At 51.1% G+C, this 26464-nt stretch overlaps 2 protein-coding genes across 3 annotated transcripts; both read right to left on the bottom strand.

Moving 5' to 3' along the window:
- Positions 1 to 603: 603 nt before the first annotated feature.
- Positions 604 to 3003, bottom strand: C2CD4D (C2 calcium dependent domain containing 4D). The gene has a single exon (XM_045083061.1). It carries the CDS (start codon positions 2026 to 2028, stop codon positions 766 to 768), a length of 1263 nt encoding a protein of 420 aa, XP_044938996.1. The 5' UTR covers positions 2029 to 3003; the 3' UTR covers positions 604 to 765.
- Positions 3004 to 10770: 7767 nt separating this feature from the next.
- On the bottom strand, positions 10771 to 22183 carry THEM5 (thioesterase superfamily member 5). 2 transcript variants are annotated; one of them, XM_004776674.3, is made up of 7 exons: positions 19053 to 22183; positions 18799 to 18964; positions 17284 to 17485; positions 15924 to 16062; positions 11670 to 11780; positions 11228 to 11352; positions 10771 to 10947 (listed from the first exon to the last, which is right to left on the bottom strand). In XM_004776674.3, the coding sequence occupies exons 2-7, from the start codon at positions 18919 to 18921 to the stop codon at positions 10904 to 10906; spliced, it is 744 nt and encodes a 247-aa protein (XP_004776731.1). In that variant the 5' UTR covers positions 18922 to 18964; positions 19053 to 22183; the 3' UTR covers positions 10771 to 10903. The 2 variants fall into 2 exon arrangements, with proteins under 2 accessions (XP_004776731.1, XP_004776730.1); XM_004776673.3 differs by having other exon boundaries at positions 18799 to 22182.
- Between the last annotated feature and the right edge of the window lie 4281 nt (positions 22184 to 26464).

Below are 26464 nucleotides of genomic sequence, written 5' to 3'. Positions count from 1 at the left end.
CCCCTACTCACTGGGGTAGCCTTTCAGAGCATCTTTGAGAAGAGCTCTCACACTCAGGTTAGACGCCCTTCCCATCTCAATTCCGGGGACAGTTTTTCTCCGCCATTCAGTCCTCAAGGGCTGCTTGGACTCTTGGCTGCAGCTTTGCCTGCTAGGGTGGCACAGGCACAGGCAGAGAGAAAACACGTAACTCAGCACTCTGTGCTGACATCTCCTGACTCACTCTCAAGACACAGAAATTTCTTTTCTCCTCAGGACACACGAGGCAGAGGGGTGGGGGACTGCTGATTTCCCCTATGCAGCCCCAAGGAACCCCCTTGGGGGAAAGGTGGCTGATGTTGGTTTCAGTCACAGAGCTTTTTCTGCAGTGACTCAGTGATTAGAGGACCCCCTGAAGGGGTGGAGGCCTTTTTGGACAGGGCCTTAGGACCTACCCCGCCCAGACCTATTAATCTAGCTACAGCATCTCTTGGGGATGGAGCCCAAGCCTGCGGATGTCTGATTATTCTAATGCTCACTCAAGTTTGAGAACCACCACTTGAGGTCAGCTCTAACTCTGTGTAAGTGAGTTTCTTCCATCCCTGGTGTAGCCAAGGCGGAGGGAAATGAGTAGGCTGTAGATCGGAGCTTAGGATGCCAACAAGGGGCGAGATCCTGCTAAAAACAGACATTTTATTAGCAAAAATAAATACAAGCTGGGCAGACGAAAAGAATGAATACGCAGACCTAGAGGAGATCTCTTTGAGGAAGAGACAGTCTCTCAGTCTACAGGCTGAGATGGGGAGGTGCCGGGAAGGTCCCCAGACCCAGCCCCCCGCCCAAGGGAGGCAGCAGGGCAATGAGGGGCGCCTCACACTCCCCCAGCAGCACGTCTCTGCGGAAGCCTGCGCCCCTGTCCAGCACCTTGGCCCTCAGACTGCGGGCGGCCAGGTCTGGCGGGCCCAGCCCGTCGAAGAAGAAGTCCTCGTTGAAGATGGGGTTGGCGCTGCATTTGACCACGCGGCTCCGTTGGCCTCGCGGACCGACGCGCGGCCGCAGCTTCAGCACCACGCAGCAGCCTCCACCGCCGCTCCCGGGGCCCGGCCGCGACTGCAGCAGGCCCTCGGCGCTCACCAGGCGCAGGCGCAGCCGCCGGGGCCCGGCCTGGTATTCGGCCGAGAGCCGCAGCTGGCCGCCGTGGGGTCCGAGGCGCAGCACGCTCTCCTTGGTCGGCCGCAACTGGCAGCACAGGAAGTCCAGGTGGAAGAGCGGCGGCCCCGCGCGGCGCGGCGCGGGCGGGCTGGTGTCGGCCGAGCTCGCCTCCTCCGGGGACAGTGAGTGCGGCCGGGGTCTGCAGGGGCCTGACCGCGGCGAGCCGAAGGGCGACGACTCGGGCGACGAGGCCGTGTCGCTGTCGGGGGCCCGGCAGAGGCGCAGGTCCGGGGCGGAGACGTGCCACCGGCCGTGCGCTGGGGAAAGCCCCCTGGCGGCGGCGGCGGCGGCGGCGGCGGCGGGCAGCGGCAGCGGGTGGAACAGGGACTCGCGCCGGCGCGTGTGCGGGCTCTCGGGCAGGAAGGCCCAGCCTTCCCGGCCTGCCAGGTGGGGCAGCGAACAGGCCGCGGGGAGGCTGCGCCCGGCCAGGGGCTCGGGGCCCCCAGCGTCCGGGAGCCGCGGCGGGATGCAGAACTGCGGAATGCGATCGGGAGTGAGGACGTTGGGACAGGCGCGCGCGGGCGGGCCCGGGGCTCGGCGCTTGGGGAGCAGGCTGGAGGGCGCCCATTGGGGCCTGGATTCCGGGGGCCCCAGCCTGTAGCCGGCTTTCTCCAAAAGCCACATGCAGTGGGGGTGGGGGTGGGGAAAGTCCGAATTTAGCGTTCCCGGCGGAGGCCTGCGGAGGACAGAAAAGGGCCCGAAGTGGGTGATACAGCGAACATACACCGGTTGGTCCACCACGGCGCACTTTCTCCCCGCGCACGGGCCCCTATCCGAGCAGGAAAAACAAGGGGGTGGGGGGTGAAGCCTGGGGGCATGAGGAGAAACGGAGGGCATCAGGGCATCGGACAGTCACATTTGCAGATGCACGCCTTAGGCACCCGAGATCTCAGACTCCGCCATTAGTGCTAAAGATGCTCAGTGAGAAGGCCCAACACACCCACTGAAACTCTAGGCTACTATTAGGAGAATGGATGAACATGCGCAAACTACCGAAAGGTCCATAGTCACAAACACCGACACAGATCCCGAACCCTGCTGGGACATCCTGTTCCCCGGAAGAGACACAGAGGCCCTTGGCAATCTCATCCCCTTCTCCCTCGCCCATCCCGAACTCAAACTCTTCTCCTAGGTCTTGTCTGGCTCCCCTCCCAGAGGAAGGAGGAAGCTAGCTCCGGCTACCTTCCTGGCAGCCAGGAGCAAGCCTCTCCAACCTGAGCCATCCTTCCGTCCTGGCCCCACCTGCCTCCTCTTGCTCCTCCCTCTTCTTTCTGAGTGGCTCCCACGCCGGAGTTGACTCACGGCACACCAGGCTGCTGCCCTGCGAGCCCCCAGGGCAGGTCCAAGGAGACGCACCTCTGGGGGTGAGGCGGGGATCACAGAAGGGTATTCCTCCTCCCCAAGCCCTTCCGTTGTCCTGCCGCAGCCTCCCAGCCCCAGGGCATCCTGAGTCTGCAAGGCTGGCGGTCTGTTGGTCCGCCACTCCCACTCTCCACTCCTCTCCCTAGGAACCACTGAGCACAAAGGCGGTATTGATTCTCTGCCACCCCCAGAGTCGGTTCCGGAGGCTTCACCGCTGGTCCCTCACCGCACACCCACGCCCCACCCGCGGGACCGCGACATCCTGACCGTCTGACCATCTGCCTGGGAGCCCGAGCCCACAGCTAGCTCCGTCAGACGCCCGGAGGGCAGCTTCACCCTTGGGCTGCCGCTGGTTCCTGGCTTCTGGCTGGCAGGAGTTCAGAGCCCAGAGGGGAGCAGCTTCCTCTCCAGCTTGCTCCCCCAGCCCAGTTCTTCTGGGAGGAGCTGGCAGGGGCCTCTGTTGCCTACGTTGGACCTCTTTTCCTGGATAAACAGAGCTCTGTCTCCACGGTCATCAGCCCAGCCTTCTTAACTCCTTCCTCCAGGTTTCTAGCAGCAAGCCAGTCCTGGGCCCTGGCCCTCTCTGCAGGGAAGTAGAAGGAGGTCATCAGTGGGCAGTGGCTTCCATACCTCTGTGCTGCCCGGGCCCTACCCTCGGCTTGCTAGGTGAAACCCATGGCCATGGTCACACACACTCTGCAAAGCCCTCTTTGATGGAGTCCCCCCCCCCCCATTGTTCTGTTCTGGAGCCATCACAGTAACTCTCAGACAGAGGGACTTGCAGTGTGACTAGTTCTCTGAACTATACTGGCTCAAGGAAAAGTTACCAGGATTCAGATTTCTGGACATAGAGACACTGAAGACAGAGCTGGTTCTATCAGTGGGTCAAGCGCCAGCTGGCCTGTGCTCCTTGTCTTTCGCAGAAGGCTGTTAAACTAGAAGCATGGAGGGTACCTCTCCTCCCATCCCCTCCCCTGCAGGCAGATCCCACAAAGCACAGGCCACCACTAGCAAGATGAGACCCTCAAGTGCACCTACCATCCCTCACTCTCTCAAAGGCTTCAGGCTCATTCCCTCCTTAGGATTTTTGCATAGGTTGTTCCCTCTCCTAGGACGACTGCCCCCTTCCATTCTTCATATCTGGAGGCCCTCACTGACAGCCTCCCATCTAAATTAGCTTCTGTTGTATACTTTCACAGCACCCCATATTTTCCTTTCTGGCATGGGTCACAGGTTGGTTTGTTTGTTTGTTTTTCCCCTCTGTGATTTTTGTATATGATTATTTAACATCTTATTAGACCGTGAGCATCATGAAGGCAGCACTTAGGACAAGGCAGGTGCTCAATCAGGATTTGTTGAATGAATTAATGACATTAAGCAGAATTATATCTGAATCAATTTATTCATCCATTCACTATGCTAGGTGCTGGGGATACATAGAATGGGGGCAGGCTAAAGGAAGAGACAGTTAATAAACTTGCAAACAACAACAAGATGCAGGAAACAAGATGGTTATTTTGACATCTGATACCTGAGAGTTTTAAAAAAGCATATGTTTCTTTTGTGGAGATCCCTGGTGACTTCAAACCCTCTAGTCCCATGGCTTCTGACTCAGCGAGGCCCTGGTGTCCTTTCTGGGGAGGGTGGTCTATGCGGAGTGCAGCAGCCAAGAACTCCAGGCTTTGGCATTGGTCAGACATTTTTGGCTTCTATAAGAAGTCCAGAGGTAGGGTGGAGTTCAGGGAAGTTTGATTCTGTGGCTTCATTCATTCAGTTACATACCACGAATATGTGCCAAGCACTGTGCTGGACTGGAGGATATAGCAGTGAGAAAACAGATGTATCTCCTAGCCAGCCGAAGTTGATACTTTATTTATTTATTTTTTTTAGAGATTTTATTTACTTGTGATCTCCATCTGTCAAATAAATAAATAAAATCTTTTTTTTTTTTTTTTATTTGACAGAGATCACAAGTAGGCAGAGAGGCAGGCAGAGAGAGAGGAAAAAAGCAGGCTCCCCACTGAGCAGAGAGCCCGACGCAGGCCTCGATCCCAGGACCCCAGGATCATGACCCGAGCTGAAGGCAGAGGCTTTAACCCACTGAGCCACCCAGGCAACCTGAAGTTGATACTTTAGCAGAGGAAGAAAAGATGATAGAAAAAAAATCAGTAAAAAAAAAAAAAAAAAAAAAAGTACAGTTTATGAGAAGTGTTGGGAAGAAAATAAAGGATCATAGAGGAGTGCTCAGTTTTAAATGGGGTGGTCAGGGATGGCCACCTTGAGAAGGGAGCATTTCAGTAACAACATGGAGAGAGAAAGGGTTTCTGAAGGAAAAACATTCTAGGCAGAAGGAATCATCAATGAGAGGCTCTCGGGCAGAAGCATGCCTGGAGTGTTCAAGGAGGCAAATGGGTCCACAGAGCTGGAACAGAATGAGTGAGGGGGAGGTAGAGTCAGAGCGGTAACAGAGCCAGATGTTGTTGGGACCTGTAGCTGCTGTGACAATTTTAGCTTTTATTTGAGCTGAGGAGTAATATGACTTGCCATGGTGACTTGCCTGGTGACTATGTTGAGAACAAAAGGAAGGGGATAAGGGCATAATTAGAGAAACCAGATAGGACACTAATGAATTAATCTTTGCATAAGATGATTGGGGCATAGATCAGGGTTGTAGTAGTTTCTAGATCTGTTCTGAAGATCAAGTCAATAAATGGATCCATCCCCATCTAAAGAGAAAGAACGATCTCTTTTTGGGTCGAGCAACTGGAAGAATGGAGAATGCGTTGAGAAGAGGAAAGATTAGGAGCTCATTGTTAGCTCAATATAGTCTGAAATGCCTGCCGACCTCTTAATAGAGACATTGAATAAGCAGATGCATATATGAACCTGGAGCTCAGAGGAAAGGTCCAGACTGGAAATATAAGCGTGGGCACCAAGAGAAATGAAGATAGAATTTAAAGTCAAGAGACCTGATTAAGTATAGGTAGAAAGAGGAAGGATCCCGGGCTCAAGGCTCAAGACTGAGCCCTGGGCATGCCAATATTTTTTTTTAAAGGATTTTATTTATTTACGAGAGAGAGAGAGAGAGAGAGAGAGAGGTTGAGAGAATGAATAGGAGAAGGGGCAGAGGGAGAAGCAGACTCCCCGCTGAGCAAGGAACCTGATGTGGGGCTCCATCCCAGGATGTTAGGATCATGACCTGAGCCAAAGGCAGACGCTTGACTGACTGAGCCACCCAGGTGCCCCAAGAGAGAAATTTTTAAATCACAGAAATAATGGTATGTTTGTATGCTGATGAGAAAGATTCCATAGAAAGGAGGAAATTGGTAATGCAGAAGAGACAAATGAGAATTAATGCAGCGATATTCCTGAGTAGACACAAAGAAATAGGTTTTGGGCATGGGAAATCAATCTGGGGGTTGTCCTTTGCCTACTATGCGGACAGTTCACCCAGTTACTGAAGGGAAAAGAACAACTGAGTAGAGGTAGAAGGCGAAGGAGTGGGTGGTGGGAGCTTGTTCTCTCTGAATGCTCCTAATTGCTCATGAAGCAGGATGCAAGGTTACCAGCTGAGAGTGATGATGGCTGGAGGAGAAGGTGACTCTAGGGTTTGGGTAGGTACCAGGAGAGGAACAATCACCCAGGAGGACAGGGGAGTGAAAGCTCTAGGGAAATACAAGCTGGCAGCTGGGCAGTACTGCAGGCTTGCCTGGAGGATAGCAGCCGTAACTTTATGCTGCAACCAAACAGCACGGTTGTGAGAGTTTTCTCTAGCTGTATTCAGTTATACAAATGCAGGGAGAAAATGGGCAGAGATTTGGTTCAGGATTGTGCTCAGTCATTGATAGTTCACTTTCTGGCTCCCTCTCTCCTTCCATTTCCTTCTCTTGGTGGATAAAATCAAGGGCACATACAAGCACACCCACTGCCTGGGTCACACAGCAGTGGGACTGAGAATGGAGTATAGATAATTCACAGCCTCGTTGCCTCAGTCAGGGTCAGGTGAGGTGAGGAAAACAGCACCTGTTGGGCAGTTCAACAGAGGGAGTTTAACACAGGGAACTTGTTACGGAGGTATTGAAAGAGCTAAAGAGGCAGATAGGCTGGTGAGCACAGTCTTAGCAGAATCTGGGACTTTGGAGACACAGCCTTTCAAAGCAAAGAGAAGGGGAGAACTCTTAACTTCTTGCTACTTCCCGCCTTCCAACTGGTCACCAGAGCCTCTCAAAGGTGACAATGGGACACCTGGGTGGCTCAGTCGGTTGAGTGACTGCCTTTGGTTCAGGTTATGACCTCAGGGTCCTGGGATTGAGTGCCACATCCAGCTCCCTGCTCAGTGGGGTGCCTGCTTCTCCCTCTGTCTGCTGCTCCCCCTGCTTGTGTTCGCTGGCATTCTCTCTGACAAATAAATAAATAAAATCTTAAAAAAAAAAAAAACAAAACAAAAAGACGAGTGACAATGGAGCCTGGTTTCCCAGGTTGTGGGCACTGGCTTTGCCCAATCCAAGGCAGAGGAGGGATGGGATGGAGGAGGGATCTGAGAGCCATCAAGCAAATGACTGGTGCACAGAGGAACCACAGGTCAACTTAACGAGAACAAGATGTCAGACCTGGAAGGAACTTAGACGTCACCTCACCTGTCCTTCCATTTTTATAGAACAAGGAACAGAGCTAGAATGCCATGATGTGCCAAATAGTAGCAGAGTTGAGGCTAGAAGCTAGATCTATGTTAAAGAGCATTTTTTTTTTCTTGAACCCTAGAGGTCTTTGGATTGGAGCAGAACTACTGCCTTCAATGAGGCCCAGAGTGCTGCCTCCTCGCCTCCACCAGCACTATCTCTGCCACTCATGGAGAACATCACATGTGACCCAGGGCCCTGATCGCCTTATTCCTGCTGGTGCCACTGTAGAGGGACCCCTGGAAGACTGGGCATTACAGAAGTTATCTGGGTTCAATCCTGATGAAGAGGCAGGCAGGACTTTCTCCCAAGTAGGCAGGCAAGTGCTATAAGACTCCCTGGGCTTTTGGGTCTTGCTAAGCTCTCTGCCCCATGGCCTTGAGTAGTGGCCTCAGCATGATTTGCTACAATGTTCACTGTGGGCACTGGCAGGTGATGGAGTTGGTGATATGCTGTGTCTTACAGCTCTGGCTCCTTACCTAAGACTTTTTATGAATGACTTAGCTCTGCAGTTCCAGGAAGGCCTTAGGGGCCCTTTTTTTAAGAGCTGATATGAGCTAGTATCTCCTGCCTTCTTGACCTGGTTGCTCTTACAATTGCATTATCCACTCTTCGGTTCTCTTGGCACTGGACTCAGGCATCTGGAGAAAACATATCCTCTGTTTTTTTTTTATTTTTTTAAAAAAGTGATTGATGGATTGATTTGACAAAGAGAGAGAGAGAGCACAAGCAGGGAGAGCAGCAGAGGGAGAAGCAGGGTCCCTGCTGAGCAGGGAGCCCAAGGAGGGGGTCTGTTCCAGGAGCCTGGTGTGATGACCTGAGCCAGAGGCAGATGATTAACTGACTGAGCCACCCAGGCAGCCCTATTCTCTGCTTTAAGCAGTATAAGCTGCCTCATTTGCCAGGATGGCCAGTGGATTCCATTCCATCTACCTTTAGAGTAGTTGCGTTTCCGATGACTTTTTAAAAAGTGTGGAGGTAGCAACTCCCCTTTCCTACCTAGAAAGCTGTGATACTTGACCTCCTGGAAAGGAGAGGGGCTTCTCAAAGCCCTAGAGCCTAGAGAAGTGTGCCAGCAGCCGATAGCCTTATTTCCCTTACCAGGGTCCCTGCCTGCTTTATCCAGTCAAGCCTGATGTTCCCAGCCCTGCTGTGGGGTCTTGCCTGAGACATTCCCAGCTCTGTAGATTTCCAACCCGTGCCTGTTTCTGTTAGAGGTGCCGGGGTAGGGGCCCCAGCTCCTGGAACCTCAGCCTAGGCCCGAACTTGAATTCTTCACTTTCCAGGGTGTGGGTTTGGATATAGACTCTTCCTTCCTCTGCCCGTCCTCCTCTCAAACGGAGACCATGGTTACTAGCTATTCACCCTAACCTTTTCCCTTTCTTCCCCAACATATAGTTAGACCATGTTCTCCTTTTGTTGTTTAGTGGGGCCTTGTGACTGAGTTCTGGTCAATGGAAGTATTTTGAGGCTTGGTCCCTAAACACCTCTATTATGATTCTCGCTTCTCTTATCTGGCAACTATATGTCAACATCAGGATGATCTTGGAAGTCATGTGTTAAAGACAGCAGAGCTTCCATCTGCCAGATTCCTGAATGACTCCTACACACCAACAGCTGGACTTTATGTCCATTCTTTTTAAAATATGGTGACACTTCAGAGATGTAAAGGTATACCTGTCTCAGTATTTGGCTTTACCACACTTGATAATAAAGTCCTTTGTGGTATGCCCCCTTGGAGTTCTCATTCTTTGGTAAAACTTCTCAAGCCCTTGACCTCTTCCTGGGCCTCACCCGCACCCCTTTAGTTTGGATGGCATTCTGCCCATCCCGGAGGCCGCTGCTCAGTTTCCCACTTCTCTTCTCTGCAGGCTCAGAGGAGGCTCTGGCTTCTCCTTGGTGATGATTTCCTCCCTCAGTCTGTATTCTTCTCCTTCATGTCAGACCATTCCTTCTTAAAAATATTCACCGGCCATATTCTTTTTCCTCTGTCACCGCTGTTTCCTTGCCTGGCTTACTGGCCATTGTCCCGTAGTCTTGCCAGCTGGCTCCCACCTTCCATTCATCCCAGGTCAGTACACTCCAGACCCCCATTTTCCATCAGCAGTTGGGCCTTCTGCATGCTTTGGCCCATGTGTACCTGGTTGGTTTGTTCTGATCCCCACAGTGGCATATGGCAATCATTGCCCTCCTTCCAGACCCCTCTCCCCACTGAGGGCCTCGCCTTCTGTTTCACTGAGGACGCTGAAGTCCTCTGGCATGAAACTCCTTCTCCTCCCCCCTACTCTGCACTCCCCCTTCTACTAATTCCTTTTTTGGTATCAGAGTCACTGATGCTGTCTCCACCTGTGCTCTCAATCCATCTCTGAGACCAGATAGGTGTTCTGCTGAATGACACCTCTCTCCCTCCTAGAGTGTCAGCCTTTCTCCACTAGCTCCTTCCAAAGCAATTTATAAATATAGTCAACCCTCTTTCCTTAAATAACTTCATCAACAACAACATTCCTAGAAAGAATCATCTAGATTCACTTGTCATTCCCACCCATCTTTTCACTCACCGTAATACTGATTTTGCTCCCACGTGGCAAAGAAGACCCTCATCTTCCTCATTGCCAAAGGCAAAGGCCTACTTTTAGTCCTCATCTGTCTTGCCTTCTCGTGAGTGTTGGACACTGCTGAGCTCTTCCTCTTCAGAATGGTCACTCCTATCCTATCCCCAGTCTCTGGTGGCTTTTCATCCTTTGCCCCAACTTTAAGCCTTAGCGTGACTAAAAGTTCTATCTGTGACCCTTTCCCTATCCTTCATTTCTCCCCGCCCTTTCCCTCCTGTCACTCTGCATGCTTCACTCCCCATGGTTCCATGTCCCTTTTTATACTGATCACTTACAGACCGAGTCAGTTGCTCATCAGTCTCGAGCTCCAGACCATAATATCCAGGTTCCTGCTGGTGCCTGCCATGTGGCTAAAACACCACGAGCACATCAAGCTCCATGGGTGGGAAACTAAGCTCATTATCCACCCCCACCTCAAAACTGCTCCTCTCTACTCCCGATAATGCCCCTTGCAATTCCTAGGCCAGAAACATGGTGTCATCCTGCAGAGCTCTTCACCAGTCCATGACATGTAATTAGCAGCAAAGTCCCACGCTCTTTTGTTTGTCCCATGTTCCATCTCTTTCATCTTCAAAGCTCTGACCCATGTCAGGCCCTTACTATCTCTAGCTGGGGGCCGTGATGGGGTCTCCCACCCAGGGCTCCCACCTTTGGGCTTGCTGACCCTTGCTTTACGGCCACCAGAGTTCTCTTTCTAAAAAACAAAACTTTATGTCCCATGCACTGCGCCTCCCCGCCCCGCCCTTACTGACCACCACCAGGCTATACCCTTTAAAGTCTTTCCTTGCTGTGTGCTTGGTGCCTCACCCAGAGCCTGGAACCTGCAGGTGTCCAGGAGATCTCTTGGTGCTGAATGGGAAAGTGGGTTTATGGGAGGTGCTGGCGGGATTCTAATTTCCGGGCACAGAAGGGTCTTAGCCTGAGAATGAGGCCATAAATCTATTTATTCAGAGGAGTGCACCCTCTCCTTTATCTCACCAGTCACTTCCTGGGGACCCCTCCCTGCTCTGTAGTGGGTCCCTAGCAGGCAAGGCAGTCAGTAGGAAGGCTTAGTGACTATTACTGGGATGATTCCTCTTCCAGTTGCAGCTGAAGGAAAACACCTGCGTGGGAAGAGGACAGGCTGAATGGCAGGAGCTGGATGGGGTGCCCTGAGCATTTGCATCCTGTTATCTGGCGTCTGACCTTGTCCCTGTGAAACAGGTCAGACCACTCATACATAGAAAACAAACAAACAAACAAAAAAACCCTAGCCTGGTTCTCCAGGTGCCCAAGCCCACTCTAAAAAGCTGGTCCCTGCTGGGGACAGCATCATCAGCATTCTTCCTTCCATTTGCCTTGAGGGTGATGGTGGCAGGGGGTTGAGGCTGAGAATCTCTTTACCTGAAGACTTGGCATAGACTGTCTGCTGATCCCTACTCTGGGCGATGCAAGACATGTAAAGCTTCTGGTCCTCGATCTTTTCCACGTCAACATTCAGGACAGCCACAGAGCCCACAGGGATCAAGCTGGAAAAGGAGGTGGTTTAGCCCGTCCCTCATAGGACTCCCCAGCAGCCATCCCTGCACCCCTCCATTTCCCCCAGCCTTCTCTTCATTCTACTCTGCCTCAGGGAATAAGTGGCTCAGGACTCAGGGCCCCGGTTGCAGACTTCCAGAATCTGACAGCAGAGGCTGTGCTCTGGCTGGGACCCAAGGAATGGCTGAGCAGTGGCTGGGGAAGGAAGGCAGCAGACAGGGCTCCCACACCACACCGCTGAGCATGGCCACTCCTCAAGGATAAAAAGGGCATGACTTTGGCCAGGGCCCCAAGGACCCATACTTACTTTTTGAACCTGATGTTGAGGCTTACTGTGAACAGCCCCTCTCCAGCCAGGTAAGCCGTTTTAGAGAAGGTCTCGTCCATCAGGGCAGCCAAGGACCCTCCATGTGCAAACCTGGGGGTGGGGCAGGAGCTAGGCGGGGGCGCAAACTTCCCCGCCCCGCTCCTTGATCCCGACAAGGAACCGCCCTGCCTCTGCCTCTCTACCGGAGAGAAAACAAGCAGAGCAGCATCCCAGCTCATCAAACTGGTCCCAGTCACTTCAGCTTTTCTACCATGTTCCTTCAAAGGTGTCAGCAACCACCTGACATAATTCTTTTATTTTGCCAGGAAAACTTCTTGTTGTTGTTGTTTTTCCGATAAGGTTAATGGGAAAACATTTTTTCTGATTCATCACCTGTGGCTGGCAGAAATGGCCATCATTTGGAAAGGTGCACTTGTACAGGGCCTGGAAAATGCCTGGTGTTTTTCAGTGTGGGCTCCAGGGCATGGCCTTGGGCCAGCTCCCACCTTATCCATCAGTACATCTGGGGCCAAGCCCACATTTTCAAGGCAGAGAAATGTGAACTGTAACTTATGTTCTCTACAGGGCCAATAGGACAGACTCCTGAGCAATCCTGCCCGCAGAAGGCCCAGGGCCCCCCTTTGGCAGGTTGCTGCCAACACCTGCTTTCCTTAGAGCGAGAGAATTTCTCAATCTCAGTTGTGTAAGCCGACCTTATGCCAAAGCTGCTTTGTTGGTGGTGAAGTTGGGAAAAAGAGAAGTGCGCTGAAATCTAGAATGCAGATAACATGAGACAGATTCAAGCTTCTGATTTCCAGAAGCATGATTCTCCACGGACCAGGCCAGCTGTCCCCGCTGTGCTAGCATGGATTACCCTCCGGTTCCGGTTCCTACCACCAGGAGGGGAAAGAGCTGGAAGGTTGTGGAACCACCCTCCACCTGGTTTGACTTCCTGCCCCACCTCCCACTACCTGTCTGATCTTGAGCAAGCTGCTAAGTTGCTGAGCTGCTAAGTGGCTAAACTTTTCTGAGCCTAAGTTTTTCCACTATAAATTCTGAATAGAAATAATTCCTATTTCAGCAGATTACATGAAGTAATGTTCATAAAACCCCCTACTTTCACATTGCTTTAAAGAGGGGAAAATAAGTTGGTGCCAAAGAACCCCAAATCTGCTCTTCCCTTGGCATCCTCATTGGGCAGACAGGGACCCACTGACAGGCTTGTGGATTCTGCAGGATAGCTCTTGGCCAGCCCGCAACCTAGCCCTCCTCATTGCCTAGGGGCTGGGTGGACACTTGTGATAAGATAGGTGATATATATTGGTCTCTGCCCTGGATTCAGGACAGTGCTGTCGGAAACCCTTGTAATTTCCTGGGCGGTGAGAGTGTCTTGTTTTACTGAGGTGGCTCTGGGCAAGCTTCTGGATGACTCCTGGATGAGGGCTGGTCCCCAGAAAGACCAAGCCATGATTAGAAGCTTCTAGAGAAGGGTGAAGGGCTGGAAATGGAATATTTGATGGACCACACCTGGTGAGGAAGTCTCCATAAAATCCCAATGGTACAGGGTTCAGAGAGCTTCCAGGCTGGCAAACACAGGCCCAGGGGAGGGTGATGCATGCCAACCCCACAGAGACAGGAGCTCCTGCATGTGCTTAGGACCCTCCCAGACCTCGCCATATGTGTGTCTTCATCTGGCAGTTCTTCTGTATCCTTTATCATATCCTTTAATAAACTGGTAAATATAAGTGTTTCCCTGAGTTCTGGAGGCCTCTCTAGCAAAGTAAGTGGGCTTGAGGAGGGGGTTGTGAGAACTCTGACTGGTAACTGTAGGGGCCAAGGCAAGCTGCCCCAGGATGGGCCACTCGAGCATGGATATTATTTTGAGCTGAAGGCAGTTGAGACCCTGTGGAATTCCTTCACTACATAGAAGAATTTAAACTGGGAGTCTTTCCCAGAGTAAAGGTTATTACCAGAGATTAAGTTTTACCTGAGTGACCCATCTGTAAGGCAGGATAAGCATCTAATTACCAAACATCTGCTCTTCTTCTTATTACCATGCAGAGTGCATTCCTTCCCTTCTAAGTCCCAGATCCCTGCCCCCTGCTCCTTAGTTCAGGATGACAGATAGGCTTCATTTTGCCTGTCTTTGGAATTCCCATGTCTGTGTGAATTTCCTGTATGTACACTATTAAATTTGACTTTCTCCTGTTAATCTGTCTCAAGTCAATTTGATTCCTAGTCCAGCTGCAAGGACCCTTGAAAGCGACAGGAGAATCTTGCTTCCCAACATAGCCAAGTCAGACAAAAGTTGTGGGAACCTGGCAACCTGCCACTTGCTCTTGGCGTCTTAAGTGGGGGGCAGTCTTGTGGACTAAGCCTTTACCCTGTAGGATCTGATGCTGTCTCCAGGTAGATGGTGTCAGAATGGAGTTAAATTGTAGGACACCCAGCTGGTGTCCCAGAATTACCTGGTGTGGGGAAAAGCCTCTAAACATTTGGTGATCAGAACTATCAGAAGTGTCCTGTGTGAGCAGCAAAGGAGATGCACAGGAGAAAAAGACATAGTAGTTGAGAACTGTTTTTTTTTTCCCCCTATGCAATAGATAGACTGAACTGGATATCTCTTTCTCTTCAGTATTCATCTCTTCTCTGAACCACTCAACCCACTGCCTTCAGTGTTGGGTGGTCCTCCGCTGCCTTTCCATGAGCCCCTAAATAAAAATCAGTTATACTTCACCCCTCAGCCCCGCCTTCTATAGTTTTCCTCTTGAGAAAGACAGGCATTCCTGACCTGTGTAGGGCTCTGACCTAGTCCCCCAGTGCTCAGTGGGAAAATCAGTGTCCTCATGGAAGATGCCTTTGGGATGGCAAAGGTGGCCAAGGGCTGCAGTCTGAATCCACGGCCTGTGGAGGTGCTGACATCTTTTTTTTTTTTTTTTTTAAGATTTTATTTATTTGACAGAGAGTGATCACAGGTAGGCAGAGAGGCAAGCAGAGAGAGAGAGAGGAGTAAGCAGTCTCCCTGCTGAGCAGAGAGCCTGATGTGGGACTCGATCCCAGGACCCTAAGATCATGACCTGAGCTGAAGGCAGAAGCTTAACCCCTGTGCCACCCAGGTGTCCCAAGGAGCTGACATCTTTTAAGATCTCTGAATTTAACTGTGAGTTTCTCCCAGGCCTTAGGACCCTAAAGCTACCCCCCACCATTCTTTCTCTCTTGTAGGAACTCTGGCACCACTAGCAGGCTTTGGTGACTGTCTAAAGAAGGAACAGGGGGGCACCTGGGTGGCTCAGTGGATTAAGCAATACGCTGCCTTCGGCTCGGGTCATGATCTCAGTGTCCTGGGATCAAACCCCGCATCAGGCTCTCTGCTCAGCGGGGAGCCTGCTTCCCCTTCTCTCTCTGCCTAACTCTCTGCCTACTTGTGATCTCTTTCTGTCAAATAAATAAATAAAATCTTTAAAAAAAAAAATAAAGAAGGAACAGGGATGCAGGAGAAGGCAGACAACCGTGGACTTGGTGGCCCAGTGGCCTTGGGCAAGAGGCTAAAGGCCAGCTTGATTTCCCTTGTGGAATTTACCTAGTGTGAGTTCCTTCCTGGGCCTATCCCAGGTTCAAAGGCAGCAGAGTATAATGGAGAGATCAGTGGCTTGGAGTCCCAGATCCTGGACTAGAGACCTGATTGGTTGCGTGGGCTGCTGTGCTACCTTATCTCTGTGTTTGCTCCTAGGCAAAAGATGAAGTCTGGAGAGATGGTGTCTGAGAGCTAAAATTGTGTCATATGATTTGTGAGTACATAGACATGGTCCTGTAATACCGTATCTCTCAGTCATTCTGGCAGCTAGGTATTATTGCCCGAGGTTTCAGGTAAGAAGGCTGAAGGCCAGAGATTGAAATGCTTGCTTAGGGTGCCAAGGCCAGCAAGGCAGAACAGAACTGAAAGCCTGGCTCCAGATCTTGTCCTCTTCCAAGTTCACAGCACATTTCTCCCAAGTGGCCTCTAAGACCACCTTCTTACTGGAAAAAATTTCAGGCCTCCATACAGAGGCTCTCCTTATCTGCCCAATGAGGCCTGGACCAGGTGACCCAGAGTGCCCTTCCAGGCCTGGTGTGGAGACAGAAGCCCAGTGCCCACCCTCCCATCCTCCAGCTCCGAGGAAGAGGGACAGACTCTGGGGGCCCTGTGTGTGGCCCATCTGAGCCGAGCCCAGAAAGCAGCCAGGGACATCCACACAGGCTCTGTCTGTGGCTTACCCTGGGGGCCCCTCCAGGTAGGGGCCAGGTTGGAAAAGACAGATGGACTTCTTCTTGGATGGGTGGAAAAAAATGACATACTCGTAGCCTTGTCCTTCCTCTTGGATACATCTGGTGAAGATGCGCCAGTCGCTTTTGTCTAGGGAGAGATGGGCAGTGCTGTAGCTTGAGAAGTGGATGCACAAGTGTGTGGGCCCTAGTTGGAATTCAGCACCATGGTGGAGCCCTGCCTTAGGCACAGACAGGGTCCAGGAGAGAACCAGAGGATGCCCTGGCTCTGTCCTCAAGGAGCATTCAATCTGAGAGTGGAGAGTCTGCCCTTTCTTCAGGGAGCCCTTGGTCTGGAGGGGGAAACACTCAGGAAGTTCCCTAGCTGAGGGGTAGAGACAGGCTCATGGCCAGATCAAGACTTTAACAGACCTTAAACCTGGGAAATTAAAAATGTAACATGTACTGCACATATAATTCAAAATAACAACAGTACTAAACCGTAAAATCAGGATGCCTGGCTAGCTCAATTGGTAGAGCACATGACTCTTGATTTTGGGGTTTGAGTTTGAGCCCCATGTTGGGTGTAGAGATTACTTAAAAAAAAAAAAAAAAAAAACCACAGTAAAATAAATGCAGAAAAGTCCACCAAAGTCCTGATTTTCCCCCCAAGATGACTACTACAACAACTACATCCTTTTTTGGTGGACATAAAATTCTTTGAAAAAAATTAATTTGGTGACCCTGCTTTGTGGTATAAATGCAAAGGTCATGTGCCTACCGTACCACAGATTCATCACTGGGCTAGAAAACCACATGCATGAATGAGAGAGACAAGAAAACAGGGACATGTGTGCGCACAGGCACACTTACACGCACCCACACACATGAAGGAAGGTGAAGGTGGAAAGTTCTATCCGTCTGATCTGGTGGGAGTTTGGGGAGCCTGGCTATGGAGCCAGTAGAGTGGGGACGCTGTGTTGAGCCTGCAGTCGGGGAGGCAGGCCCCAGGGCCCCTACTAAGTGGAGAGGAGGACTTGGGATAAAGCCTGACGGCATAGGAAGAACACCCAGTGGGAAGGCAGAAGGGTAGGGGGCTAAAGGCTGTGCTCAGTGGGGGCTCCTGGCTGGAAGCAAAGGCCAACACTCGGTTGTGTTCTCTCGGATACGAGGAAAGAACCAGAAATCGGAGGGAATACTCTTCTCTTTTCCTGGGTCAGACACAGAAAGAACTTCCTGCTGAGAACTAGAAGGGAGGTTATGGATCCCCTTCCTGAGGGTCCTGAGGGTCAACACAGTGAATGGGACCGGCTGAACCCCCCGGGGGCTGGGGAGCAGATGTGCCCACAGGCCCTCCCAGGCCAGGCCTTACCCGAGGCAACTGCTAACCCAAATGGGAGTTTCAGCCCCTGGATGTGGTCTCTGTTGGACTTGAAGGAGGGGAGTTTGACCCAGCCATCGGTCTTGGTCTTCTCCAGAAATTCCTGGTATAGGTTCAGCATGTCTGGACACCAGCTGGCATTGGGAAGGGCGTAATCCTTCAAATCCGTCTTCTCTGGACAGAACCTTGAGACCTGGGCAGGAAAAATCAGAGAGATTAAAGAGCTTCTTGAGGGATGGGGGCTGCTGCTTGTGCTGTGGGACCTCTAGGTGATTTGCTCCTGGGTTCACTGGCTCCACCAGTGTCGACTTACAGGAAGCGGCCCAGGTTCCTTGCAGAGGGTTAGGGGACCCCTGTGGTGATGGCAAGGGGACCCTACAGTGCAAAGGGAACGGGGGCTGACAAGTAGAGGCATACGGCTCTCTGGTGTGCCTTGCAACTGTCCTGTTTAAAAACCCGTGAGCTGTTCCTTGAGGCTGAGAACTACTAGTCTAAGCCGTGCTGTACAGATAGGGAAACTGAGGAAATATGGCTAAGGTTGCCAGGCTTGTGAGTGTGAGAGCTGATGGTCATACTGGAGCCTGTCCTGAGATACTGTATCCCAGAGGGTGCGTCCAGTTGTTGAGGGCCATTGCTGCCACCTGCTTGCTTTGGGGACTAGTCCAGGTGTCTATAGCTATGGGCATGCCCTGGCAAGGTGGCTCCTTTTTTTTTTTTTTTTTAAAAGGTGGCTCCTTTGAAACATGTTTCAGGTGTCCACACAAGGGTGTTACTATCTGTAGGAAGAGTGAGCCCTCTGTGGTGTCAAATACTCACGGACCTGTCACAACTATAGGCAGTGGGCTGGCTGCTGGCCAAACCACACACAGGTCTGTCCATCGGGAAATGCGCAGATGCAGCTGCAGCAGTCTGAGCTCCATGGGAGGAAAGTGACTCACGCATGGCTGCACAAGATCCAGACCGGGATAAAAGTGTCCTGGTGGTCTTAGTTTGGGATTGCTTGTCCTGTCTTTCTTTCTCCCTGCTTCCCTCCCGCCTTCCCTCCCTCCCGCCTTCCCTCCCTCTCGGCCTCCCTCCCTCCCTCTCTCTCTTTCTCTCTTTCCCTTTCTTCCTTCCTTCTTCTTTTTCTTTCTTTCTCTTCCTTTCCATTTCTTTCTTCCTCCCTTTCTTTTCTTTCCTTTTCTTTCTCTCTCCCTTCCTTTCCTGTCCCTTCCCTTCCCTTCCCTTCCCTTCCCTCCTCCTTCATATCTTTAGGCCCATCATGGGGGTTGAACTCACGACCCTGAAATCAAAAGTCATGCTCCACCAGCTAAGCTAGCCAGGAGCCCCTTGGTCTGGGTGACTTGATATCCCAAGAACACCTTCCCTTTGCCAAATCACATAGCTCCCCAACACACTGCCCACTTGCTCCAGCCATCATCTGGAAAGAAGAAATTTGGGGTGCTCCTTATGCCCTAAGCCCCCAAGAGAAGGAGGGCTGCCTACCTGGCTGAGCTGGGAACTTACCAGGGAGTCCACGGAGGATCCCAATGCTGAGGTGGGGCTGAGTCTGGTTAAGACCTGCGGGACGCCAGGAAGGACCTTGTGCTGGCCAAGTCTTACTGCCCCCAGGAAGCTTCTCCTGATCATGGCTGAGTTCTGAGGCTGGGGCTGGTGGGACCACCGGCAGACTCTTGAGAAAGCAGCAAAGTGAGTGAGTGCTTTTTGAATGTAGCTGGGTGCTGCGGGGATCGCTGCCACCTCTGGTACAAGCCTCTCACCTTTTCGGTCACCAGGCTTCCAGCAGCAAGCTGCCTCCGCAGATGATTAGGCAAGGCTGGGCTGGGTTGACACAAGAGCACAGATGTTTGGAGCCTTTCACTGGTCCCAAGCCCCACCTAGCGCTTGGGGAGGAGCAGACCCTGCTTGGACAGGAATGCTTAACAGGACTGGGCTGAGTCCAGAAAGAAACATTTGTTAAAGAGAAAGAAGCACATAAGGAAATAGCAAACCTGACTCAGCTCAGGGGAAAGAGAGCTTCTCCCAGACCTGGACTCTCTGGAGAAGCAATTAGAAAAAAGAGGGAGTGGAGTGCCTGGCTGGCTCAGTCTGAGGAACAGGTAACTCTTGATCTCAGGGATGAGTTCAAGCCCTATGTTGGGTATAGAGATAAAAATAAAACTTAATGAAGTACTGTCTGATGACTAACATAACATAATAAATAAAAATAAAAATAATTAAAAGGGAAGAAAAAAAAGAAAACAGAAGGAAGCCAGTGAAGGTTCATTATAATTTAGAACTCCTGTTGAATTCTGATTCAGCCTGTTTGCCTGTTCGGTTCATTTCCTATTTGGGACCCATGGGGGGATGTGGAGTCTGGGAATTTCTCTCACCAGGGTTCGGCCTGTCCCCAGAAGCACGTCCTAGGCCAGATCTGACAGGTGGGTGGTCCATCAGAAGAACCAGATAATTTACAACTGCCTCTTGGGGGTGGGGAGAGCTCAGAAGTTTACCAACTTCTGGGGTGGAAATATTCCCATGGTGGCTGGTTTCAGGCTACTACTATGAAGCCATGGACTCTGACTGTGAAGCTGGGAAAAGATGTAGACAGTTGTCTCCTGCAAGCTGGTAGGTATTGGCTCCAGCACTCCACTGATCTAGGAAATTCTCTGGTGTGTTGTAAAGCAACAGGGGTGATCAAGGGCTGGTAGATTCTGTGGATCACTTCCCAGTCCCAGGACTCTTTCTTCCTTATAGCAGGTTCCCCAATCTGAATGCACACCCACCTCTGTCTCTTTGGGAATTTCTTTCACTGTAAGACTATGTGGTAGCCCTTAGTCTCCCCAGCCTGCCCTCATTCCTTGCTCTCACCAAACAAAGTCAGAGGACCCTTTCTGCTTAGGGGGATTTATTGTAAATCACTAAAAGGAAACAGGTAAAGATGAACATTGCCAGAAATCTTACAAAGTCCTTCTCAACTTGGGGGCCCTGGAAGCCCTCTCAGATCATTCTGGACATGTAGTGGAACTCCCCATGTGGGCCGGCCGGCTCCCACCTGTGATGGTGGGTTCTGGGCACTTCGGAGTTGTTCTGTCAGAATGGCCCCAGGCCCTTCTGGATGAGGAAGGGACTTCCTAGATGTCTTTGCTCTTCTGTGATCTCGATCCCTCCTGAAGACTTGGCTCTTACACTCATCTCTGCAATTTCTAGAGGGCTCCCAGACTACCCCAGGCCTCTCTCAGTCTGTGACTGATCTTCAAACTTGTCAGGCTAGCCCCAACCTCAGGGAACCTTGGTTTCTTGACCTTCTGAGTTAAGGGTCAGGGGCCAGGCTGAGTGATGTGAAACCGAGGGCACTCAGAGAGGGCTGCCCTGGTCTTGCTCCCCTCAGGAGTTGCCGTGAAGGAATACAGGCTCAGTTACCAGCTTTCTAATTTCTCCAGAAAAGCTAATATAAAACCAGACTTTTATGTTATGTGAAACCTTCCAACCTGCAACCGTTGCCCCTAATTTATAAGTACACAGCATACACCAATTCAGATGCCTTTGCCTGGATTTTATCTGGCAGGCTGCTTGATGATGCCAGCTGGGTATAAGTTCATGTCTGGACCTTCTCACACTACTGCTCTCCCGGGAGTCCGCTGCTCTTCTGTTCGGGTCCCATCTCTCTGACTATCCCCAAATAGTCCTCTTTTTATGGCTCCCTGAGGGAGGGACCCTCCTCAGATGCATTTATATCCTGGACACTCACCATGGGCACTTTGGAAAGGAAAATAACTGTCCAGTGTTGAAACTGATAAATCAATTGCCTTAAGAGTTTTTCCCTCCATCCTGTTGCTAAGAGGTTTTGTCTGTGCTGGTCATGGGACCTGTGAATGAACAGCCTGGGGAAAGGCAGAGGCTCAGCCTCAGGATAGCCAAGACTGGAAGGGGTGAGGGAGGCTGCCTTCACGAAACCAGGGCATGGGATGGAGCTAAAAGAAGTGGTTGCTACGGACTGTGCCCAGAGGGGCCCTGACTGGGTGGGCTGGTGGGTGTTGCCTGGGGGAAGGGTGAGCAGGGCTGTGGCAGACCTTGTGTCCAGGGGAGCTGGGCAGCCGATAAGCAGACACTAGATCCTGGTATGATCATTGCACTAATGGAGGGGGTCCCAGCAGAATACAAAGCAGGGACTGCGCCGGGACTGATGGGGACCTGCTCTCCTCCTCTGAGATGTGAGTGCCCCTACCCCAGCTCAGCCAGAGTTCCTATTTGTGAACGGCCAAGAGGCAGAGAGTTGGGACCTCTAAGCTCGGAAAGTGACAAATCCTGAATGGGTGTGTGTGGGTGTGTGTGTGCATACTCAGGGTAGGGCTCCCAGTTCCCAGCCAGGTCTGTATGTAAAATCCTTTCTTCTTCAAACCCAGACGGTCACTTGAGAGATAGCACCTTCACATCAAAGGGACAGCCACATGGTGCCACTGGCAAATCTGCTTTTACGATCTTCGGACACAGAGTAAGGTCACATTGCCTTTTGAAAACATATCACACGGCTAACACAGATCCCATGATACCTGGAACCTTTTCTTCTCCAAAAGCTCTGGAACAGGGGTGTCAACGATCTATTGAACGAGTTCAGGGGCCAAGTCTGTGAGACCTCCAAGTACAGGTGACAGTGGCTTCACTAGCTGCTGCGGTGCGCCCCGTATTTCTGCCCACTTTCCTCAAGTCACGGGCATCCCAGTGGTAGAGTGTGTGTCTATCCCCTGGGCATGGAGCCAAGTCCTGTGGCCCCGACACTCCCTGGCATGGGCTAGGGGCAGAGGGTGTGAAGGCAATTCCTCTTCAGGCCTCCAGGAGGAGCCTCCTCTGGGCCTTGGGAGTGGGCTCACAGGATGAGTCAGTGGCCGCCTAAGTCCCTGGAGGCCTTGAATAGTGACCTTACAGGGTAGCCTCCTAAGACTGTCCCCTTCAAGGTCCCACCTCTGTGCTTCCCAGGCAAGGAACCCCCTCCTTTTGGGGGGCAATTTCCCCTGCCAGCTTCCTTGTAGCCCGCCGTCTCCACCTCCCCTTCTCTCCAGCCAGTCCTCAGACCTCCACTTAGTCCCCATGCGGAAGGCCCACTTCCTTCTCCAAATTCTTCCCGTAGAGTTCCCAGAGCCCATAAACCCTGAATGATTAGCATCTGACAAAAAAAAACCCCAAAACCAAAAAACCAACCCAGAACAGTTCTTCCTTTTCTGGGGTATTGTAGGGCACTATTTCCCACCAGCTCTGGGAGATAAGAAGAACTATCCCATCTTTGAGTGGCAGGTAAAGATTAAGTTTGATATTAAACCAGCCTAACCTTTGATTCCCTCCTCAAAGCCAGGCTGCCCGGGAGTGCCTGGCTGGGGCTCTGCCTTGGGTTCTACGAAGACAGAGGACCCATAGAGAGGTCCCTTCCTGAGGTCGGGGCTCCTGGTTCAGTGGGGCAGGGGAGCTCCGAGGATGTGGCCTCCTCAGAAGGCGGCTCTCCTGACCACGGCTGGGCACTGGGCCTTGGTGGTCCTGTCAGCAGAGAACAGTGTTGCAGCCACTCCCTGCTGTCAGAAAAGCCTTGCTCCCTCCGTTGGTGTCCCCTGCGAGGCTGAGCTGGCCTGGCTCCTGGCCACCGTGAAGCCCAGGGATTTACTCCTCTCGCCTACCTTCGGCCCAGCAGCCCGAGTCCCCGCTGTCTCAGTGCATACACACGCACATGTGCGCACACACACCCACACATGGGCACGTGTGCTCACTTACAAACATACTATGCATGGTTACACACACTAACACATGTACACACATACTCACCTGCTGGACTGGGAGAAATTACCAAAGAAAGGCTTTCCCCTCATCTTTCACAGTGTGAGGGGCAGTGAAGTCCGTGAAGGGAGGGGAGCCTGTCACAGGCCATGTGCTGTAGCTGCCTTCTGGCCAGGGGCATCTCTGGCCAGGTGTCTGCAAGTGACATTGGTGTGATCACCCCCTAATGGAAGCAGGTGGAAGAAAATAAAAATTCTTTTGTGAAATGTTGATTTGATGGACATAAAGTTCAGATCAGTAGAGGAGTTTCAAGGGCAGGAATATTTGGCCATCCTCATCTCTACCGTATCATCAAATGAAAACAGATTTGAAGATTATAGATATTTTTTGGGTTTCTTATCCAACTCAAAAAGATCTAATGTTGCGATCACCAGACCCAAAGCCTTGCTGGGAAATCCTCATGTTTTAGATCCCTGCTTTGGTGCTTTACTGGAATACAGCATTACAAGGGGTGTCCACATGGGGTGCAATTCACCTCCTGAACTGCAGTTTCCGCAAAAAGCCAGGATCAGAGGAACCCACAGGACCAGGTCCACAGCCTCAGTTGGTACCACATCTGAGGGAGCTGCTATCCTCACCTCTGTGCCAGGGCCCCTGCAGCCTGCCTTGTGTCCCGGCCTTCGCCATGAGCATGGGGGCCATGGGGTCCGAAAAAGCCTGCTGTCCGTTCTCCACACCAGCTAATTCCAGCCACTGGGCAGTTACTACAACCTGTCACTGAAATAAATGCTCACATGGGACACCCAGCACAACTGGCTGGAAGAGGCGGGCATCAAAGTGCAGGTTGTCTGGCTGAAAGGCTGAACAGCGGGCCACGTCCTGGTCAAAGACTGCAAAGACCTGGACTGGATCTTTCACGTAGCTCTTCCCACAGAGGTCGAATTTTAACTGGTCAGGGACGTGCTGCTGAACTCCCTTCTGAACTTCCTGCCAGAGGGCGTGAACAAGCTCAGAATCAGCCTGGTCACTCTGAAGGAGTACATGCAGAAGATGGTGAAGGTGTGCACGGACACGGACTGCTGGAGCCTGATCTCCCTCTCCAGCAAGAAAGGCTGGAACGTGGAGCTGAAGTTTTCGACTCCATCCAGTGCCAGTTTGAGTTTGACGTGGACTCACACTCGACTCTCTGCTCTTCTTCTCAGATCATCCTGGACTCTCTGCTTGTCTTCTACGACAGCAGACCCTGAACCCCATCTCCCTCCTGGCCTCACACGTGCTGGCAGAACAAAAACATCATCCCCAACGCCACCAATGTCACCTGTTACTACCAGACAGCTCCCTACGTCAGTGATGGCAACTTCAACAACTACTACGTTGCCCATCCTCTGGTCACCTACAGCCAGCTGTACCCTACCTGGCTTCCCTCTAGCTAAGCTTGAGACCTGAAGGCTTCCACAGTGGGAATCCCAAAAGGGCAAGGGTTTTTAGAGAGGGGTGCCTCCTTCTCAGTGTAGGTGTTTGGCTTTTAAAGGGGCACTCAGCTCTGATTCTGCTCTTTTTTTTCCTTTGTGCACCCATTGGAGTGGGTCTACAGTCTTATCATGAGCCAACCCTAAAGGGATCCATTATTCCAGTGCCACTCTGGAAAATGCTATGGAATGGACGACCTCTTCACATCTTTCCAGGATCGACAGTAACACACATGTCCCCAACACCCGCATGGGGAGATTGGAGCTCCGTGCACTAATGGAATCTGGGAGAAAGCTTGGTCAATGTCTCTTCTTTCTCACTCAAGCTGAGAGTATGTTTGCCCTCACATGGGATTCTCAGCTGTTCTATGAAAGTTGTGGTTGCAGTCTATTTTCTTGTACTGATTTTAGTCACGCAGAAAATGGTGGATGTGAGACTGGTCTCGTGACTTCATTTTTGTTCAAGGGACTGAATTGCTTATGTTTGTTCCCTATTAGCAGAGCTGAGGATTTCTTTCCTGAACAAACCAAAGCTGGTAGCTGGAGAATTGAGATATGGTTGCAGTGGTTTATGGTTTAGCAGCTGTGCTCTCATGAGGAATTGCTTAGGAAATATCTCATGAGATATTGCTTAGGAAAAAAATGACCTTTGCTTGAAATGTAACTTCAAAACAAAATAAAATGTAGAACGTAATGTCTCTTGTTTTTGTTCGTTTTGCCAAACGCTTTGTTTTTATTTCATGCTGGGGCCGAAGGCCCATGGGTGCCCTTCTCCACCATTTCACCAAGAAAGTAGCACTGCCCACTCCCAGTCTCCCATGACCTGGTCCCAAGGCCACAGAGCAAATACCTAGAATCAGAATTGTTTTCTGAATCGAATGCAAAGTTCTCCAAGGGCCCTGAGGCTGCCTGGCTCTGCCCGCAGGAGAAGCAGGGCTGGGGGTGTGCAGTGGGGTTGCACAGGAGAATTCCAGGGTGGTCTTCCAGGTGACGCTGGGGACAGAGCCTGGGGTATTTAGGAAAGCCACGGCTTCCTTCTTGTTTTATGCAGCCTGTTGTGATGCTCCCTTCGAAACAGAGCAGGGAGATCAACCCAAGAGCCTCTCTCCCAGTGGTTGCAGGTTCCATGTTTGGGCAAGAGTCGAAGACGTACAAAGTAAGAGGAGGGGTAACAGCGCTACAGTTCTAGTGGTTTCGACTCTAGAGTAGGCTCTTCTGAAACTCGGGGATGTTTGTGGGGCATGTCACAAATGGACAGAGGACTTGGAAGCTCTTTTTTTATTCCCCCATATTTTAGATATGGGTGAAGTGGATATTATTCTTGAATCTTGTTTCCAGTTGCTTTCCTTCGTCACATTTATTCTTACCTGTGGTGGCGGATTAATTTTTCCTGAGAACAGAAAGTTACTTCAGAGGAAATCAACAGCCTGAGTCTCCTCCCCTCACTTAGAGCATTTTGTTTGTATTCCTGACAGCACTGATGTACTCAGCTAACCAGAAACAATTAGCTACAACTCTGTAACATTTACCCCTAGCCCTTTACACTTACTTTACTTAGTATTGTTTACTTCAGAGGTTTTTCTCCTTGACCCTTAAAATGGACACTAGTGATATACTACTATCAAAATTTGCCTTATGATGAAAACTTTACCAATTTCTTTCTTTTCTTTCTTTTTTTTTTTAAGATTTTATTTATTTATTTGACAGAGATCACAAGTAGGCAGAGAGGCAGGCAGAGAGAGAGAGAGGAGGAAGCAGGCTCCCTGCTGAGCAGAGAGCCCGATGAGGGACTCGATCCCAGGACCCTGAGATCATGACCTGAGCTGAAAGCAGAGGGTTATCCCACTGAGCCACCCAGGCGCCCCAAAACTTTACCAATTTCTTGGTTGGAGTATCATTCTTAATAAAGTAGAAAGTTTTCAAAATTCAAGTTTGTAAATTCTGGCCTGAAATCAGTGATA

The sequence above is a fragment of the Mustela putorius genome, unplaced genomic scaffold (assembly GCF_011764305.1).
Source record: "Mustela putorius furo isolate JIRA1106 unplaced genomic scaffold, ASM1176430v1.1 tig00000695_pilon_pilon_pilon, whole genome shotgun sequence".
In the NCBI taxonomy this organism is placed as follows: domain Eukaryota; kingdom Metazoa; phylum Chordata; class Mammalia; order Carnivora; family Mustelidae; genus Mustela; species Mustela putorius.
The sequence above is the reverse complement of the archived record's forward strand: the minus strand, read 5'-3'. Positions and strand labels throughout refer to the sequence as shown.

Excerpts from the sequence above, each read along its gene's own strand:
- C2CD4D (XM_045083061.1), bottom strand. The coding sequence starts at position 2,028 with ATGCCCTCCGTTTCTCCTCATGCCCCCAGGCTTCACCCCCCACCCCCT.
- THEM5 (XM_004776674.3), bottom strand. The coding sequence starts at position 18,921 with ATGATCAGGAGAAGCTTCCTGGGGGCAGTAAGACTTGGCCAGCACAAG. Across the intron at positions 11,781-15,923 it reads TACCTGGAGGGGCCCCCAGG|GTTTGCACATGGAGGGTCCT; the intron begins GTAAGCCACAGA and ends CCCCACCCCCAG. Across the intron at positions 10,948-11,227 it reads AGTCTATGCCAAGTCTTCAG|GTGTTTTCCTTCAGCTGCAA; the intron begins GTAAAGAGATTC and ends CTTCCCACGCAG.